The sequence below is a fragment of the Protopterus annectens genome, chromosome 15.part0 (genome assembly GCF_019279795.1).
Source record: "Protopterus annectens isolate FY-2018-M chromosome 15.part0, PAN1.0, whole genome shotgun sequence".
In the NCBI taxonomy this organism is placed as follows: Eukaryota; Metazoa; Chordata; order Ceratodontiformes; family Protopteridae; genus Protopterus; species Protopterus annectens.
Genome location: NC_056749.1, coordinates 413,090,761 through 413,112,015, shown reverse-complemented (window position 1 = coordinate 413,112,015; position 21,255 = coordinate 413,090,761). Strand labels below are relative to the sequence as shown.

General features: G+C 37.7%; 1 protein-coding gene across 1 annotated transcript in view; it reads left to right on the top strand.

Moving 5' to 3' along the window:
- TBX22 (T-box transcription factor 22) overlaps positions 1-20,239 on the top strand; it is a 67,366-nt gene extending 47,127 nt beyond the window's left edge. The window contains exon 8 of the mRNA XM_044057685.1: positions 18,238-20,239. Coding sequence (XP_043913620.1) covers positions 18,238-18,842 — 605 coding nt within the window. The 3' untranslated portion in view covers positions 18,843-20,239. The remainder of the gene's footprint in view (positions 1-18,237) is intronic.
- Positions 20,240-21,255: the final 1,016 nt, after the last annotated feature.

Genomic DNA, 21,255 nt, shown 5'->3' with positions numbered 1-21,255 from the left:
CCCTAACCCTCTTCCTAATTTGCTTCTATCATTTTGGTCCTATAAAATTACAGTTTCAATGCCATCCTTCATAGTTTCCTCATATCCTACTCTAGTGTTCCTAACTTCTGATAAGCCCAACATCTGAGTCCTTTTCCAAAAATTCCCTTAATCATATCACTATCACTTATCCACAACTAGGGCAATGCACCCACTTGTGTCCCTTTTTTCGCCTCTCCTCTGCCTTTACCTGGATGCTTTAACGTGTCATTCAGCTTATAGCATACCTGAGTAACTCAGGTGTAATACTACCAGTTACAACTTAGTATTGCCCCTGCCAAAAGCTCCATCTGGCCACAGCAGATAAATTTGCATCCTGCCAGAACCCCATGATGCTTCCTAAACTTTACCTCAGAATAACAGCTGTTGAATACAAAAAGAAAAGTTTTGGTACCATAATCTTTGGAGTGGTAGGTTTGGTACCATAATCTTTGGCGTGATAGGTATGGTACCATAATCTTTGGAGTGAGAGGTTTGGTACCATAATCTTTGGAGTGAGAGATTTGGTACCATTATCTTTGGAGTGGACTGCTAGTAAATATGAACAAGGTAGGAGTGGCATGCTTGGTGCAGTCTAATTAGCAAAGAGAGAGAGAGAGAGAGAGAGAGAACTCAAAAGCCACTAAGTTTAGGAATAACGCAACAAGGTTGAAGTGTTGACTAAGACCATTATGTTAGGTTAGCCTTCAAGAAGGAATATGATGTCTGAGCTACTGAGTTTCTATAAACATAAGGACAAGGAATACCAAACAACTCCACAAATCCAAAGACTATTAAATATTACAACAGTAAGTTATACCCAGGCTGACAGTTGGTCATTATAAATGTCATGTATTACAATTAAGTGCACATGCAATGCTTTTGGCCTGATCATAATACAGAATTATTGTTCATGTTTTTTGATGTGTTCATTTATTACTGGCACTTGGAATTCACTGATATTTGCTTGCTCATGTAGAATAACAAAATGATATAGATGCTGAATAGCTTGAGAAGAGAGCAGCACTGTAACCACCAGCATGGCTCAATTGACAAATGCATGAATAAAATGTACATTTTACCTTAAAACGCCATTGAATGTCCACTCATGGAAATGGAAAGTGTATGCATGAGAAATGCCATAACTGTAAAGCCAACTATTAATACATGATATTGTGATAAAATGAAATAATACAAGTAAAAAAGATTTGCCTTTCTGCCTTAACCTGTCCTATGAAAACTTTGGGGAGGCAAAATTAGCTCAGCAACTAAAATCGGTATGAAATGAAAATATTCTGTCAATGCACTCATAAGTCTGCCTAAAAGTGAACTCCTGCATCATATTTATCATCAAAGGTCAGCAGGACTTCGTGAAAAATATTTTAAACACTCAAGTCAGGAGTTTGTGTTTACCTGCAATTAATTTCTGAAGAGTTAGTAATTTTAAATATTTTTGATCAACAGTAATGGCAAAGGCATTTTTCTTCAGGACTTTTTAAAATATGATACATTAACATGTTTTTTCTTCAAGACATAAATACTTTTCATGGAGGTTTCAGGTTTACAATATCTACAAGCTCAGCCAAACATTTTAACTTATTCCATTCATGATAAAGGTTTATAAAATGAAAATACTGATTGAAGTATAAACTGCATGAATTCAGCTTTGTTAGCACAGCCCTGTAATTTAAATAGACTTCATTATCATAAACCAAAATGCACAGTATGGCCCTATAATCTGTTCATATTATAAACGTGACAGCAACTGTTTTTCAGATGCATGCCAATTATTTCCTTTGCATTCTTATGCACTCTGAAATGTACTTACTACTTACTAAAAATGACCTCCTAGACAAGACTTAAAAAATTCATAATGTAACTATAAAATCTGAATGCTGAATACCTGAGACAGAGTAATCAAAACTACCAAAGCTATGAATTTGGATTTAATTGAGCAAATGCAACACAGTATTATATCTTTGCCAGCTGTGTGTTTTTAACAGTATAAAACATAGCTCAAAGCAACATTAAGTCAACACACATTCCAGTTATAAATTACATCAACAGAAAATGTTATCAAAAGTATCAAAATAATATAAAAAAAAAATCAGGGGGTGCAAGTCTTTGCAAATATATATACCAGTTCATAGACTGCACAACAGTGGGGAAAAGGAGGAACTTCTTTAACCATGGTGTGCAATGATCACACGCACACATGTACTACTGCCACAAGGATGAAATAAGAAATGGTCACATATATGTACTACTGCCACAAGGTTGAGATGAGAAATGGTCACATATATGTACTACTGCCACAAGGATGAAATGAGAAACGGTCACATATATGTACTACTGCCACAAGGATGAGATGAGAAACGGTCACATATATGTACTACTGCCACAAGGCTGAGATGAGAAACGGTCACATATATGTACTACTGCCACAAGGATGAGATGAGAAATGGTCACATATATGTACTACTGCCACAAGGATGAAATGAGAAACGGTCACATATATGTACTACTGCCACAAGGATGAGATGAGAAACGGTCACATATATGTACTACTGCCACAAGGATGAGATGAGAAACGGTCACATATATGTACTACTGCCACAAGGATGAGATGAGAAACGGTCACATATATGTACTACTGCCACAAGGATGAGATGAGAAACGGTCACATATATGTACTACTGCCACAAGGATGAGATGAGAAACGGTCACATGTATGTACTACTGCCACAAGGATGAGATGAGAAACGGTCACATATATGTACTACTGCCACAAGGATGAGATGAGAAATGGTCACATATATGTACTACTGCCACAAGGATGAGATGAGAAACAGTCACATATATGTACTACTGCCACAAGGATGAAATGAGAAACGGTCACATATATGTACTACTGCCACAAGGATGAGATGAGAAACGGTCACATATATGTACTACTGCCACAAGGATGATATGAGAAACAGTCACATATATGTACTACTGCCACAAGGATGAGATGAGAACGGTCACATATATGTACTACTGCCACAAGGATGAAATGAGAAATGGTCACATATATGTACTACTGCCACAAGGATGATATGAGAAACAGTCACATATATGTACTACTGCCACAAGGATGAAATGAGAAATGGTCACATATATGTACTACTGCCACAGAGATGAAATGAAAAACGTTCACATATATGTACTACTGCCACAAGGATGAGATGAAAAACGGTCACATATATGTACTACTGCCACAAGGATGATATGAGAAACAGTCACATATATGTACTACTGCCACAAGGATGAGATGAGAAACGGTCACATATATGTACTACTGCCACAAGGATGAAATGAGAAATGGTCACATATATGTACTACTGCCACAAGGATGAAATGAGAAACGGTCACATATATGTACTACTGCCACAAGGATGATATGAGAAACGGTCACATGTATGTACTACTGCCACAAGGATGAAATGAGAAATGGTCACATATATGTACTACTGCCACAAGGATGAGATGAGAAACGGTCACATGTATGTACTACTGCCACAAGGATGAGATGAGAAACGGTCACATGTATGTACTACTGCCACAGAGATGAAATGAAAAAAGTTCACATATATGTACTACTGCCACAAGGATGAGATGAGAAACGGTCACATATATGTACTACTGCCACAAGGATGAAATGAGAAATGGTCACATATATGTACTACTGCCACAAGGATGAAATGAGAAACGGTCACATATATGTACTACTGCCTCAAGGATGAAATGAGAAACGGTCACATGTATGTACTACTGCCACAAGGATGAGATGAGAAATGGTCACATGTATGTACTACTGCCACAAGGATGATATGAGAAACAGTCACATATATGTACTACTGCCACAAGGATGAAATGAGAAACGGTCACATATATGTACTACTGCCACAAGGATGAGATGAGAAACGGTCACATATATGTACTACTGCCACAAGGCTGATATGAGAAACAGTCACATATATGTACTACTGCCACAAGGATGAGATGAGAACGGTCACATATATTTACTACTGCCACAAGGATGAAATGAGAAATGGTCACATATATGTACTACTGCCACAAGGATGATATGAGAAACAGTCACATATATGTACTACTGCCACAAGGATGAAATGAGAAATGGTCACATATATGTACTACTGCCACAGAGATGAAATGAAAAACGTTCACATATATGTACTACTGCCACAAGGATGAGATGAGAAACGGTCACATATATGTACTACTGCCACAAGGATGATATGAGAAACAGTCACATATATGTACTACTGCCACAAGGATGAGATGAGAAACGGTCACATATATGTACTACTGCCACAAGGATGAAATGAGAAATGGTCACATATATGTACTACTGCCACAAGGATGAAATGAGAAACGGTCACATATATGTACTACTGCCACAAGGATGATATGAGAAACGGTCACATGTATGTACTACTGCCACAAGGATGAAATGAGAAATGGTCACATATATGTACTACTGCCACAAGGATGAGATGAGAAACGGTCACATGTATGTACTACTGCCACAAGGATGAGATGAGAAACGGTCACATGTATGTACTACTGCCACAGAGATGAAATGAAAAAAGTTCACATATATGTACTACTGCCACAAGGATGAGATGAGAAACGGTCACATATATGTACTACTGCCACAAGGATGAAATGAGAAATGGTCACATATATGTACTACTGCCACAAGGATGAAATGAGAAACGGTCACATATATGTACTACTGCCACAAGGATGAAATGAGAAACGGTCACATGTATGTACTACTGCCACAAGGATGAGATGAGAAATGGTCACATGTATGTACTACTGCCACAGTGATTAAATGAAAAACATTCACATATATGTACTACTGCCACAAGGATGAAATGAGAAACGGTCACATATATGTACTACTGCCACAGTGATGAAATGAAAAACGTTCACATACATGTGCTATTGCCACAGTGATGAAATGAGAAACGGTCACATATATGATTATGGTTCATTTGATCTAAAGCACATTTCATTGAAAAAAATGGCACATTTGATCAAAAACACATTTCTTCAAAACCACAAAATGCTGAAACACATTTCACTGAAAAAGTCACATAGAATAAATGTATCTCCAAGAATTTTTTTTTGAGGGGGCAAGCTTCCCGTTAGCACCCTCCCCCCAAACTTAAATATATTAACTCCACTGTCACACAACCATTGAAAAAAAGAGAATCCTCCTTCATAGTCAGCCAGTGTCGGTGCATGTACACAAACGTCTAGACATGAGGTACAGTTGGCATTAGTAAGAAACTAATATAGATTAACACTTATATTGCATTCAACTTCCTATGATCCAAAACCACGTCAAGAGTCTGAATCTACACACTTACACAGCTTCAACTGAATGTGATTCGGTCAGTAGTGGTTTACATCAAATGAGTATTTGAACAGAGGTAACAGATATGTTGCCATGCTGTATCTATATACGTATCTACACAAACACGTATGAGCACACATGCATAGAATATGTGAGAATGAGGTAATAGACATGTACTGAACAATGAAGCCATAAGCTGAGTTATCGTAAAACATGTCACCATGTTATGAGTTTCATAGCACTGTAGTTGATGTAATGATCTGCCGCATTACCTGCATGTATTCCATTTATCTATCTTTTCCTTCAGTCTTTTTGTTTTTGTCTATAACTTCTAGTTGCATCTTCTCTACACATGAATTGCTAAGCCTGTTTTTTACTGGATGGATGATTTTTGTAGGGATGATTCTTATTCTTTTCCTAGATTATTTTCCTCCCTTAAGGAATTCTTTTAAATGAAATGGATGCAGAGTTAAGATTTAGATTTGCAGCAGTCATCTTCTGAATTTAAGAATTAGTTTTGGAGGAGGCCTGCATTAAAAACAACGCTTTGACTTCTGGAAAAGAATGATTTAGCATACAGAGCCAAGCTTTGGTGCTTGGGGATTGGATATGTTTCTGAGGCAGTATGGATGGCACAGAGATTAGCTTCTGAAGAAAAGATGGCTGCATGAGTACCACACAGGACATACATTCATACTGGGTGTTTAACATTTGTTTGTTTTTCTAATGTGGCACGGTACAAGCCAGTTTTAATGCTTTATTGGTTTTGGTTCTGGAGATAGATTAAAGTGTTTTGATGAATCAAAGAAGGAAGGAACAGGAATTTTTGAATTTTGCAGCTTGAATTTATTTATTTATTTGCTTACTTACTACATTTTTCTGAAATGTCATACAGGAGAACATAACACACACACACACACACACACACATATATATATATATATATATATATATATATATATATATATATATATATATAATCGCACAAACACATATGTATATATAGAGTATATATATATATATATATATATATATGTATATATATATATATATATATATATATATATATGTATATACATACGTACACACACACCTACAGCTATATCAATATATCTAGATATATATATATATATATATATATATATATATATATATATATATATATATATATATATATATACTCACACACATATAACACCCACATAAACATATGCATTTTTGTTTTTGGGGGGGGGGTTGTGTTTTTGTGTGTGTCTGTGTGTGTGTTTTATTATTATTTATTTTGTTTTTATTTTGTGTTTAGTTTTTAAGCATTTAATGTAGTTTGGCTAGGCAGCACTGGATTTGTTTTGCCTTTCCTAGTGTGGGTAGGGTAGGGGGTTCAAGTTTCATATTCGGTTCTTGTGGCCATTTTGTGTGACTTATAAAAATATTTATTTAATATGCACTGTTGAATAACTTTTTACTGTACTTTTGTTAGGTTTAGCGTAGAGCTTCTGTATTGTATTTGTATTACAACTTGAATTTTTTATGGGACTGCTACAATCACATGTGTGTTTATATACATTTTAAGTGACTATATTTTTGTTTATTATTGTTGACTATTATTAGTGTCTGAATGAATTTGCACTTAATTGCAGTTACTATATAATGCCTCTGTTAACTTTCATTATTTATATGAATGTTTGCTATTTTCATGATAGTCATTATTGCAGTTACATTTGGCTAATGAGTTATATAAAATTAGTTATATAAATAAGTGTAATTAATAGCAAGAAAAGTGAAAACAAGTAGAGCTGGGGATCACAATGATGTAAAAAATCCGTTCTTTTTCCACAAGCTGCTGTAGTACAATGAAAACTTTTATTAAGCAAGATACACACAATCAGATAAGCACTTTCGTCTCTGCTGATTCAGAGACTTCTTCAGACCAGGTGGAAAAAGAACTGATTTTTTTACATCATTGTGATCCCCAGCTCAGCTTGTGCTCATCTTTCTTGCTATTTTTATGACTTATTCATTGTTTTGGATAAATGTAATTAATGTCTGGTGATGCACATTAGTTATATAAATAAATGCAATTAATGTCTGGTTATGCACAAAGATCTAGATTTGATATGTGCTACTGCATACATATATAATACATTTAAATGGTACATGGGTATATACATTTTTCTTTGAATATATTGTGAACACATCACCTACCACCTATCTATGTAAGATGATGCATTTTCTGAGAAGTAACAATATTTCGTAGACTGTGAAATGCAGGTGCACTTTCTCTGTACTTGCCCATTTGAAAGAACCAGGGTTTCTAACAAAAATTCTGAAAATTAGTTTATTGTTCCTATACAGCATTTGTCCACATCCCCTCTTCAAGTAAATAACCATACCCTTAAGGATAAAATGACCATTTTATTTAAACCACTAATTACAAGAAAAAATTCCATAACATTCAAACATGTCCTAGTTTCACAACATAGAAAGTTTACTGTAGGCAGCGTTACCTGGTCACCTCCACTTAACCTTGAAAGAAATCAGCATTAAATCAATCTGCTCACTTAAAACCCAAAATCACATTAGATGCAGCGTGATACCACTCACTTCTGTAACATCAAACAAATAACTAGCAAAATATGACCAAATAAGAATTAAAGGGAAGAAGGGGGAGCAGAAGAGGGTTTCATCCAAATGCATCTAACAGGCTGTACCCCCTTCAGCCCGCATCTAAAAATTTTAGTCACATTTTTCAAAAATAAGGAGAGATGCATATTAAACAAATACAAACCAAGGTCACTTAAGTATACCCCATCCTCCCTATACCAGATGGGATCCCTATCAATAAAATCCCCAAGATCAGCAGAATAAATATCTAACTGGTCCAAAACTCTTGAAAACCTGTGATTAATAAAGTGATAGGCCCATTCAACATTCAACACTCATAAATCATGCCTCCAAAGTAACTGCAGCACTATCTCCAAACAAGCTATAACCATAGATGGATATCTACCCCTCAAATTTACCAAATCCCCCACTATTCTATCTAATAATTGCCATTTTGGAGTTAGCCCAGATCATTACCTACCAAATGAATGACTAAAATGTGCAATACCCCAGTCCATAACTGGATGTCTTCCAACATGTCCATAAGCTGATACCACTTTCATTCCTCTAACATCTTGCCAAGACACAAACCACCTGCATTCTTATAACCCCAAATCAGCTCCTTCCAACCTGAGTGCAGCTTGCTTCTCAGCCCTGTACACAAAGAAGTGGCCCAGTATGACAATAACTTCTTCTGCAGTGAAAAAATATTCACATACAGGCCATGCAAACCAGCATTACCTAATATAAGTTAAAAATGCTCTTGATGACCACCACCCCACTCTCTTTATCACTTTCTCTGATCTCCCCTCTTGTGATAAATCTGACACTCTTCTTATCTGAAAAGAATGCATCAGAAACCTCTCTTCTTGAATGCCCTGACAATAAAAGCCCTTCTAATAATGTGCGTAAATTGGCTAGTCTCCACCCCCTTACCAGTTCAAGTATGAAAAACTACATACTGAAGCATGCCATTATGCAAACTTTGAAGTTTCCTAACCCATGCCACAGGGCAAAGTAACTCCTCAACACTTTTGTGCAGCACTATCTGTGTACCTCTGCCAACTTGATCCATTTTAGAATGCTGCAACCAAATCAACACAACTGAAGAGAATATAAAGACATCCTTCCACAATAAGGAACCCAGCAGCTCTCTAACCCTAAATGCCCCCTTGTACAGCCACAGTGCCAAGGTTGCTCATATCATGTAATCCACCAAGTTTCCCATTAATAAGTGTAATTCTGTCAATATTACCCTAAGAGCCTGCTTCTTCATTGGTAGTTACCCATCACTTCTCCTACCTTGTACCTGATCCCACTCATTCAACATACGCGCTACTAACCAAGATTTGTTTAGGTCCTCCAAACCTACTACTATGGTAAACATTCTAACAGGTGCCAAATGTAGTCTAAAGGCCCTATTCACACTCCCACTGAGCCATCTACTCGACAAATAATGCAACAAAAAATTTAGAGACCACACACTCTCCTCCTCAGGTAGCTCCCTCATAAAATTACCAAAAGCAGATAATGCCACATAATAAGCCTTCTGCATGGATGCAGCCCACAACTGCTGAATCAACCAACCCATTAAATCTGTTCAAGATGCCATACCTCTGCCAGCAGCAACACTAGTTCGACCTGCACCTCTAGGGCCAATTCCCAAAACCGGCAAAAATGAAAACAAGAGAGGCTGTCAGCTATCAAATTCTTTGAACCTGGCAAATGTGTACCTGAAAAGGAAAAATTAATGAATAACCTTTGTAAAACAAGTTTCCTTAAAACCCACAAAAGCAACTTAGACTTAGCAGTCTTTGTTTTTAAGACATGGACTACTGCCAGATTATCCACTGAAGCTACCCTAATGGGTATTAGCTCTTAGAATGTCACACCTTTCCTCCATTCTTCACCTTATCCATCTGGCCATTGAGCCAAAAACCACTCTCCATTAAAATATGCTTCCATTCCTTGCCTTCCTGTAGCATCCATGAAAAATTGCAACTCCTCCGGATTAACCAAATCTTCTTGCCAAAAGGAAATACCATTAAAGTGTTCAAGAAATGTAGCCCACAACAGTAACTCTTCCATAACTAGCCTACCATCCCACACACAGTGATGCTTATTGTTTCCACCTTTCAGCATATATGCTACTGAACTACAAAAAGTCCTACCTGGGCTAATTTGCCTGGCATGCAAAGTTCAGCAAGCTCAAAAGCTCCGTGGCTTTCTTAATCTAAACCTTGTCTGTAGTCCAAAACCACTCAATCTTACCCTTCAACTTTTATAATTTATCCTCTGGGAGATGAAACAAACTCCCACCTGCATCAACTGTCAAACCTAAAATGTATATGTCTTTGTTTGGACCTTCCAATTTTCCTCTGGCAATGGGGACACACCCAATTCCCTGCATATTCGAATAAAAGCCTGCAGCCCTTCTTAAGCTCCATCATGCCCCTCCCTACCAATAGGAAGTCATCTAAGTAATGGACAGCCCTCTGACTGGACACAGCTTGCTGAATTTCTCAAAAGAAGCACATGCCATCAAGCATCCCATGGACATGGCCTTGTCAAAGTAAAATTTGTTATCAACTTCCATACCCAACAATGGCCATTCCTCTTCTTGAAATGGCAACAAAGAGAAAGCCAATTTAATGTGCACCTTCACTATCCAATGGTCCACAAACTCCTTCATCACTTCACTGGCATCATCCAAGGATGCATATTGCACTTGTGGATCCACTTTGTAAATGTAATCATTGACTGACCTTCCTTTTGGGAAGGACAGATGATGGATCATTGAAAATTCCCCAATAGTCTTTTTTGTGGTACTACACTAAAAGGGAATACCTTAAAACTAGCAAGGGAGGGGGCAAATGCACCTAAGATCATCCCGGCCTGCAACTCTTTCTCAATTAATCCCTGCAAAATGCCTTCCTTCCCCCAAACAGAACTTACGTTTTTACTAGCAACCCTGTCCCTTTCAACCCCCAATTTGATGGAAAAACCCCTTGAAAACCCATTAATCAATTCAAAGGCTACCTCTGCATCAGAATGCCTACTAAGCATCACTGCAATCTGTGTACTTTAATGGGTGAATGGGAATGATGACATACCTCTCTGCTTCTGAAAAGTCACAAATCATCTTTGCCCACCAAAACTACCTCTTCCCCTAACCTCCTGCTCCCCTACTTTTTGGAGATTCTCACTCTCACCGATGGCAGGAGATACTTGTACCTGATCTCCTTCCTGGCACCAACATTGCACTGCTAAATGTACCCCACTGCAAACTGAACAACTCTGAGAAAACCAACATGCACACATAACTGTACTGAATGCCCAACATATGCCTACTTTCTCTCCCACATCCCTAGGTATCCTAGCTTGACCACTCACACTCTCCAGCATAATCATCAGCAAGATATCTGGATGCATCACTTCTCATTTCAAGGACTGATCAATTGCTTTCCTTTTTCAAAAACACTGGTTCCCAGAATGCAACCACTGCCCCTCCCAAATGGATAGAAAATAAGCTAACAGAGGGAGAACTTGTGAATCATCCTTCCATAAACAGACTGCCATGTAATACATGAAACTAATACCCAATTTTCCAAAGTCCTCGCTCTAAATCTTCACATCCTTCTCCTCCCCAACACCATCAAAGGCTCCCAATAAGTCCTTATTCCCAGCCATGTTTGCCTCAGCCAATCATTGCACCCCACTAGAGTCTATCAGTTTAAATATAACCACATATTCACCTTTCCATATCTTTTCTTTAACAGAAAGGGGAATATATGAGGTAAAAAAAGAAAAACTGCCTCCCCTGCCAAAAGAGATTGCATAACGAAACAGTTGGCCAGCTGGGCTCCAAAATCTGAACCAACCTCTTGTTTTGACTGACCCAAGTGTTCTGACATGGAAACTGGCCCCCTGACAACTGAGTTCCCATCTCGTCATGCAGTGCATCCCCATACAATGCATTGCTCTGCAACTGTTCCCCCCATCCAACCAACTCTTGGCCTTCAATGTGATCAGCATCATTAGGACCCTGTAGCACCTTGGCTAACCTACCCCAAATTGAAACATCTTCCCCAAGCCAACCGGCACAGTATTGTCATTACCTTCAGCTGTGGGAGGGATCCGATCCCCCAACATCAGCATCTTCATTCATTGGTACTGCCGCTGACTTTCTGGCACTCTTCCTTCTGGTATATGATGGGTGCCTCAATGGCAGGGAATCTTGCCACCTGTAAAATTCCGAATATCTGTTGTGAGCAGGTCTACTAGTGATGCATCTTTGAACAACAACTCCATCTGAACTACAATAGTTTCCCATCTCTCCTTCAAGGTGTGCTTCATCTCCATCTGAAAGGAAAGAGCAGCCATTAGTTAAAAAAAAATAATCACTGAGTAATTAATTAGTTAACTATACAAAGGCATTGCTATTATAAGCTAGCTTTCTTATAATGGCCATTTCTGGATATACTGTTAGCTTTAAATAGGCAACTGGCAGTTTCTCCCGCTTTCTACCTAACTATCTCCTCCCCAAATGAGCCTTAACTTATCTGTTTAATTGTGTATCCAGATACCTACCCGGAAAAAAAAAAAAAAAGAAAAAAATACTTCATTCCATGAGTGATTATTGACTTTCCTTTCTTTGCCCTCATTTCCTTCCTCTTTTTTTTGTTAAAACAGCAAGCTGACTGTGTTGCAAATGTGCCCCTGTTAAAGAGCCTGGGTGAACCTGTGCCTCATGGCCTCGCACAGTTCAACGGTACAGTAATTTCCAAGCTACCTTTCTGACAACTCCTCTATTGCTAGATCTACCAAGGTTGCTGTTAGTCCCTCACAACATCCCTGCACATATCTTGCAAGGATAATTTTAGTCCCCCATTCTGGTCTACCTTTACTTCCACTCAATCTCAATATAACTAATTTAAATCACCATGTTGAGGACCATGCGGCTTTTGAATATACCCCTTAACATTTACTATACTGAACAAACTCATTGGTGCTCATGTTGGTCTGTAGAAGCAAATTAACTACCTTCTAAAAAGCAATTCCTGTACCTTGTGTTTGTGAGGTAAACACTCTAACAATTGTACCAGCCCTCAACTCTGACTTAAAGCCTTTACTATCTTTATTTTCCTAATGAACAATGAAAAGCCCTGCAATGACAAAACAATTAACTGCCCTCCTCTCATGCAAACGTGTCCTCCGCCCGGCACAGTAAACCTGAGCACATGACACAACCATTACATTCCCACTGACAATGGCCAAAGGACCAAGGAAACCTGCCATTCCCCCATATACAGTCAAAAGCCACAGCAAAACCCTGAAAAAGATGGAAGCGATGTGGTGCGAGAGCCACCAAACTGTGAACGATGAATTATGAAAATACCAGCAAATGAGCTCCACAATATTCCACCTATCATGCTCTAAATCTAGTGAATCAGCAATATACAAAATATAGGCATCCTGTCAATCTCTAGTGATTAGCTTACTCCAGTCACAGATAGCTGTGCAGTGATTTAAGCTCTAAGCAACACCAAACATGCACATGGAAGCACCTGCACTAGGCGAAGTGCAACGTAAAACAGTACCCCAGCTCTAGCAAGATAACTACTGCAATGAGCCACTGAAGAAGATGCATACTTTTGTCATAGAAACTGCATGCAAGTATGGATCCCCCAAGGAAACATATGAGATCTGTCCAAGCTGATCCGGGCTATATCCTCCTGAGCAGCCATGAGATGAACAGTAACCCTCCCGACCTGCCCACTCACTGGAAGAAGAAAAAGAAAAATGTTCCTTTTACAAAATGCCTCAAAGATGTGTAAGGCCTACCTTAACGACAATACCTACAACCTGAATTGATCATCTTAGACGCAGGCTTACTGTTATCAACAAGCCCATGCCAAAGTCTGACCCCTTGACTCTCAGATAAAAGTAAAAACTCATCTAACTCCTCCCTACCACCTACCTCACCTCCTACTCAAACTCTCCTTCACTTTCCATTCAAATTTAACCCATTCTATCCCAAATTAACCATACCTATCATCCCTTCCTGCCAGGCGGCCTTCCTTGCTTTTGGTTATCCTTCCCCTTCACCCCACTCTGCGGTGTCTCTCGACAACTTAGTCTGCATACAAACTGCATTTATTCAACTGTTCTCATAAACACACCTTTTAGAAAATCATCATGCTGTGCAGAATTTATTTGTCTGAAACTGATGGCAATGTTCAAACTTGCATTAAACTATACTATATTCACTGTGTTGTGCAACAATGATTGTCAGATGTAGCAATATTTGCATCCATTACTTTTTTACTCCTGTTGGAAAGTATTCATTATTACACTGTAATCTTTTTGGCTTGATTTGCTATTAGTTTTCTGTAACCTACAATGAATACCTAAAGCAATAAAGCATTTATGGATCTAGCCACAACGGGTTCCTTTTCACAGATGTGTTGTTTTTCCTCACTTAGTTCCTAATGAGTTATTTCTTCTCTTAACATCTTCTTATGTTTATCTTAACTTCTGGCTACGTAGGCATTCTGAACCTTTAGGAGCCATGGGAATCATGGAATCTCAAACAGGCACAGTGATAACCATCTTGGTTACTAGGAAATGCAGTAGTTTCCTCTGCATGCACTTTGTTATGCTACTGTCCAAAGCAGTAATGTGAACCCCCCCAAAAAAAACTGAAGTGGCAAAATCAAATCACTGGCAACTGAGGCTAAAACTAAACTAGAAAAGATACGTATTTATTTACTACTCTTCAGGTCTTTACACTTGTTTAGAAAGTATAATTTGCTCAACAACTATATGGCAAGCAAACACAACTAATTTAGCAATTAAAGATGTTTGCTATTCACTTATGGAAAAAAATATTCTGGAACACATTTGATATCTATTCTGGCTTTGAGTTTCGGTGCTTCTCTTAAGAGCTCAGTGTCTCCTTAAAAGATTTAATTCAAATCAGGAATGTACTCAGTATGATGTTTCCAAACAAAACCATTGTATTATATGCAGCTTAATGCTATATTTGTAACTATGAGCAAATAACAGCAACGTGTCATCTCTGGCTGTTTTGGGACAAACTAAATAAGAATGAATTGTAATACACTAACTTTCTGAGGTAAAAAGTAGGAAGTATACTTATCTTTGGCAAAATATATTTCTGGCAACTGGAAAAATAGGCTTAATGCATAAAGATCAGAGCTTAATTACCCCAGACATGTTCCAAGCATCCTGTTAGAACCCTCTTTGTTTTGCACTATATTCTGTATGTTTTGTATTTTATAATGAAGCTTGCTTTCTTTCATAAGAACTGTTATGTAAGTGAAGTTTATAAAATACAGTATCACAGAGGGATACTGATTTGCCATATTCTTAATCTTTATGTCAGTTTGTTTTATAAATGATTTTTGATTGGTTTTATGAATGGCTATCATGAATTATTCTTTTCTATGCACTTTCCAGTCTGTAAATGTTGCATGTAGAAAGTAAATATTTGCTGAACATAATCAAGCAAAGTCTCACAGTAAACAATAAAACTACTGCAATAATTTCAGAATGCAGTTATGTTCCGAAACAGAGAAGATATGTTTTTACCACATTTTGACCTGCTGCTGTTTTTGCATGTAACATGCTTGGTCAGTTGAAATACAGTGGGAATACTTTGAACTGCTGCTTTACTTAAATGCACTATATGAGCAGAAACTGAAAAAAAAAAGTTGAGTTGTCCTCACTTTCTGTATAATACAAACCTCCCTCTAGCAAGATAAGGAGACATTATTCATTTTTATTTTACCATAACCCTAAATTATCTGATGGTGTCAAACATACTTATAAAGTTTTTATTCTGGTTAGACATTCTGCTTTCTATGTAAGCAATAATGCCTGACAGGGTGTGTGTTAATGTGTAATTAATGCCCACCCAGGAATGTCATGAGGCCCAACACTGCAGGCAGAACACCCCTACACCCCTGGAAGGCTGTTAATTACACACTAACAGATACCCTGGAAGGCACTACTTCACTTAGAGAATGGGCTATCCTTTAAATTGTTGGTATACTTACTTTTTTAAGTACTATATTATTTTTATATATATATTTTGAAGTAAAATAGTTCCTCCACCTAATGTTTCAAACATTCTGTAGTATATGCTAATGGTGTTCGAAGAAGCACTTTACATCAAAAATATATATATAAAAAAATACTATAGTATTTAAAAAAATAAATAAGTAAAACACAACAATTTTACAGAGTGTCCAGTCTCTTTCTCTCTCTCTCTCTCATACACAGTCTCTTTCTGCTTTCACACACACAAACACATACGCACACAGTCTCCTCTGGTTTCATACTCGCATTCACTCACACAAGCAAAACGCTCAACTTCTTAGCAGAAAAAAATCTGGCCAAAGCCAAAAATAATGGCAGGACAAAGCCCCAGAAATAGGGACAAATTTTAAATATTGCTCTTATAAACTTAGAAAGTTGCTAGAATAAAAGGTCTTGTATTACGATGCATTTTCTGAAAGATATAAAGCCTGAAATTCAAATGCCTGTCATTATTTAGTGAGTTCGCGCCTCACTGATTTGCAATAAGACTTCATAAAACCACAAATTATATGAGGAACAGACAAAAAAAATGTAAGACAAAACTCTGGACATTCTGAGAAAATTTGGACAGTTGAGAGCCACGCACATAACATTGCTCTCTCTCACACACACACTGTCTCCTCTGCTTTCATACATGCGTTCACTCACACGGGATTACTCTCACTCTCTTTGGATGACACACACACACATACACACACACACACACACACACACACACACACACACACACAAACACTCTCCTCTGCTTTCATACACATTCACTCACACGAGATTGCTCTCAATCTCGTTGGATGACACACACACACACACACACACACACACACACACACACACACACACACACCACACACACACACACACACACACACACACACACACACACACACACACACACAGACACAGACACAGACACACACACACACACACACACACACACACACACACACACACACACACACACACACACACACACACACACACACACACTCATTCTCCTCTGCTTTCATACACATTCACTCACACAAGATTTCTCACACTCTCTCTTGATCTCTTACACACACACACATACACACACACACACACACACACACACACACACACACACACACACACACACACACACACACACTCACTCACTCTCCTCTGCTTTCATACACATTCACTCACACAACATCGCTCTCACTCTCTCTTGATCTCTTACACACACAGTCTCCTTGGCATTCATATGTGCATTCAGTCACACACGCAGACAGAAACAGAAGCATACACATACATACACACACATGCACTTTTTTCTGTTTATTTTTTTACACTCACTAAACAGCAAAAGCACTGCTTAGCGAGTGTTAAGTAATGGTGACCATTATTTTTTTTTTCTGTCTGAGCTCCATAGCATCTTGATATGCTGCCATGAAGCAGTGGACTCATTTTTAAGTGGGCATTACTTGTATATTAACAGCCTGCTAGAAAACATTTGTTCTCCAGTCAGGGTGCTGATGTACAGTTTGCCCAATCTCTAAAGTGTATTATGTGCCCCAGGTGATGAAATTATACTGCCTACCCTCAGCTGAAGGACCTTTGTTCCATTCACTTTGAATGCTGTTCCTCAGAATTACTGTCTGCATTAATAATATTATTTTCCAGTGTTTTGCTAGTCTGTGCCTTGGATTCCTTTTAAAGACAATTAACCTTATCTTTCAGTATTAGAAAGCACTGAAACAACACTGCTTTTTAAAACTTGGAATACCCTTCCCACCTTCTCTGCCACTGTTATCCAGATCTTACACCATACATTCCAGTCTCACCTGCTCTCTTAACTGTGAAAAGAAAGGTGCCTAACTCTTTATATTAACTCTGCAGCTCCAAAGACTCAGTTTTTAGCCTCACTTGGAATGAATGGTGGGAGGGCAACAAACACATTACTATATAATTAGAAAAGTATTGATATTTATGGACATTTTATAACTGTAAACAGGCATCAGTTACAGTATTACTGGTATTTTATGATTTAGTTTCCTAATTTTAATTCTGGAACATAATTTATACTCATTTCTTTTTAGGGGGAAGCTCTGGAACATCTCCTGTGGCATCGAGTGGTGGAACACCTTCTCCATTAAAGTCCCTGCTTTCTCCAGCTTGTTCACCAAATTCCTTTCATCTGACAAGTAATGTTGGAATTCCAAGTACAGAAACTCACTTTCCTAATCTCAGTTTACAGCCCTGCTATAAAGTATGCCCTTCAAATGTTCTGGGACAACCTTTTTTACTTCACGATCTAGAAAAATTTGGAAGCTCAGGTTCTTCTGCTTTGCCATCCATAATGGTAGACCACCCTTTTTTCTCTACAGTTAATATATCAAACATTGGGAACAAAAGAACTGAGGACTTCAATCTGCAGTGCTTACAGCCACAGTGCTCTAGTGAACAAATGGTATATGGACTGCCAACAACAAGAAATTCTGGCCTTGTTACAGCGCCTGTTAATCAAGCAGCACTTAGTTGTTCACTCCATTCACCTTACGGATTATGCAGCTACAACTTTACATTGTCATCTAGACTAACAAACTCATCCAACCATTTCAAACTGACTGACAATATTCCTGTGTCATTCAGAGATAGTAAATACTCCCCTTTCCAGTGGTATTCATCAATAAACTGTCTCTAAATAAAACAAAAAGCACACTGAAATTCCTTGACGATTTGATCATAATAGGGAACAATTAGGACCGACAATATGAAATATGATGAAACAAAAAAGGGACAAAGGGTAAAGACAAAACTATCATAATTCACTCAGCGTGCAGTCATCTGAGGTATTTTTTAATTTGCTTAGGTTTGTGAGGGTTGAAGCCCCACTCATACTAAACTCTGAGGATGTGCAATCAATTACTCAAAGCAATTTTGTTTATCCCTCTGCTCTTTCATGGCTCATCCTAACTTGAATTGCTCTGACTTACATATATAAAATAATAACATTCAAACCAAGAGCAAAATACAGACTAATGACATGAAAAAGATTCTTCATCATCATTTGTCATATAGCATTTTTTTGACGGCCATGCAACATACCACCATATTTTTCTTTCATGATAAATTATCAATGAAAATTCTGTTGTCAAAACAATGAAAGAAGGATTTCTCAGTTAAGTTGGTACTTTTAACTTGTTGGTACCTTAGGTAATTAAATGTGCCAAATGCTTTAACAAAGTGCACTTTGGAACATCATGAGATGAAAAATATAAATATATCTTATATCCTTATATAAATTTAAGAGATTTTTTTGTTTGTACTAGAATCTATTACTGACATGTCAGTGTGTGATTTCTTTATTTTTCATGTTTAGCTGCATAAAGATAAGTATGAAAATATAGAAATGTGTTGTGTCTATTTGCTAAACAGAGTTCAGTTTGCCTGTGTGAGACATTCTAATACAGTTTATGGTGTACATGAAAATGATTCACATACAGAACTTCAGTAGTACAAGTAGGGTGCTGTAAGCCAGAGGAGGAGTGCATGGGAAAGCAAAAATGCTTCCTGTACAAAATCTATAGATCAAACATTCAAGTCTATCTAAATATCTATATCTATATCTGTCTATCTATATATGGTACTTATGTATTATCGCAACCAAGTTTTCGTGGTTGCAAAATGCTCATACCCCCACAGAAAACAGTACTTGAAATAGTGGAAACTGTTATTGTAAGTCAGCAGCAGTGGCAAAAAAATTTTACCTTGCTTTTAGGAACAGAAACAACTTAGGAAATCCTCTTCATGTTTTGCGTGCATTACAGACGCACATTTGAGTTATCATGGTTGCTTTTGTAGTGTTCGTTGGATTCTTTTGAGTTTGTGCAAGGAAGTCTTCAGACAATGAAAACACAGGCACAGAGAATTTCTGTTTGGTAAACTTGTTCATTTTTAACCATTGTTTTAAGCGATGTTGAAAAGAACCATTACATTGTAATGATTGTAAATTATGATGGTGGATGATGCTGACAGCTGATTCCCCTGTTGTTTCTAAATCAGAAAGCTGGTAGTACTGAGGTGTTTTGCATTGTGAAGGGGCCATGTTCAGATAAAGACATTTTTGTAGTACAATGATCACTGATTTCATTAATGCTGTAATGATGCAGCGTGCTCATTCGGTGGTTTGGTATTACTTTGCAGTGGGAATAACAGTAGTTAGACATTTGTTGCCACGAGAAAGAAATGTGCAGCAGGCGGACTTGAAATAACAGAAATAGTGGCAGTAAGGTGCAAACAGAAACACGAGCAGTGTGTTTTTTTACATCTTATTCATTTCAGTACATGCAAAACAAAATGTAGTGCTACAGTGCACACATTATATGACATTTCTACAACTGTAATGACCATATTTCATGATCGTTAAGCACCTGGAACTGCTGTTAAAAATCTGGTTGCGATAATACGTAAGTACCCTATATATATATATATATATATATATATATATATATCTATATATATATATATATATATATATATACACACACACACACACACACACACACACATACACACACACACACACACACACACACACACACACACACACACACACACACACACACACACACACACACGTATATATACACTGCTGTGTGCTTGAGATTTTTGACCAAAATGAAGAAGAGTAACTCAGAAAATGACAGAGCCCTTGCCAGTGAAATAAACTCAGGAGCTTAATAAAATCCACCAAAACCAAGTCTAAGGCTAAAATAGCCACTCAAGCCAAAGACAATCACAAGGCTTTTTTAGTTATATTCCAAATCCCAGAAGCACAACACAGCCATGTGCTGAGCTGATTGCGAACAATGTTACCAACACTGAGGCTGAGTTACAGCTAAGCTACAGACCAGTAAATTCATCTCAAACTGTACCCATCTCTCCCTTCCATCTATCCTACAAGATAATATCTGAAACTAACTCGCCTCCAGCTATCGTGCAAGACCAAGTCTTCAAAGTGCTACCAAAAGCTGAAAATACTGCATCAATGGGTTCTGACAATATCCCTAGAGTCATTCCCTCCAATGGAGCAATGGAAGTTTGCACGTTAACTT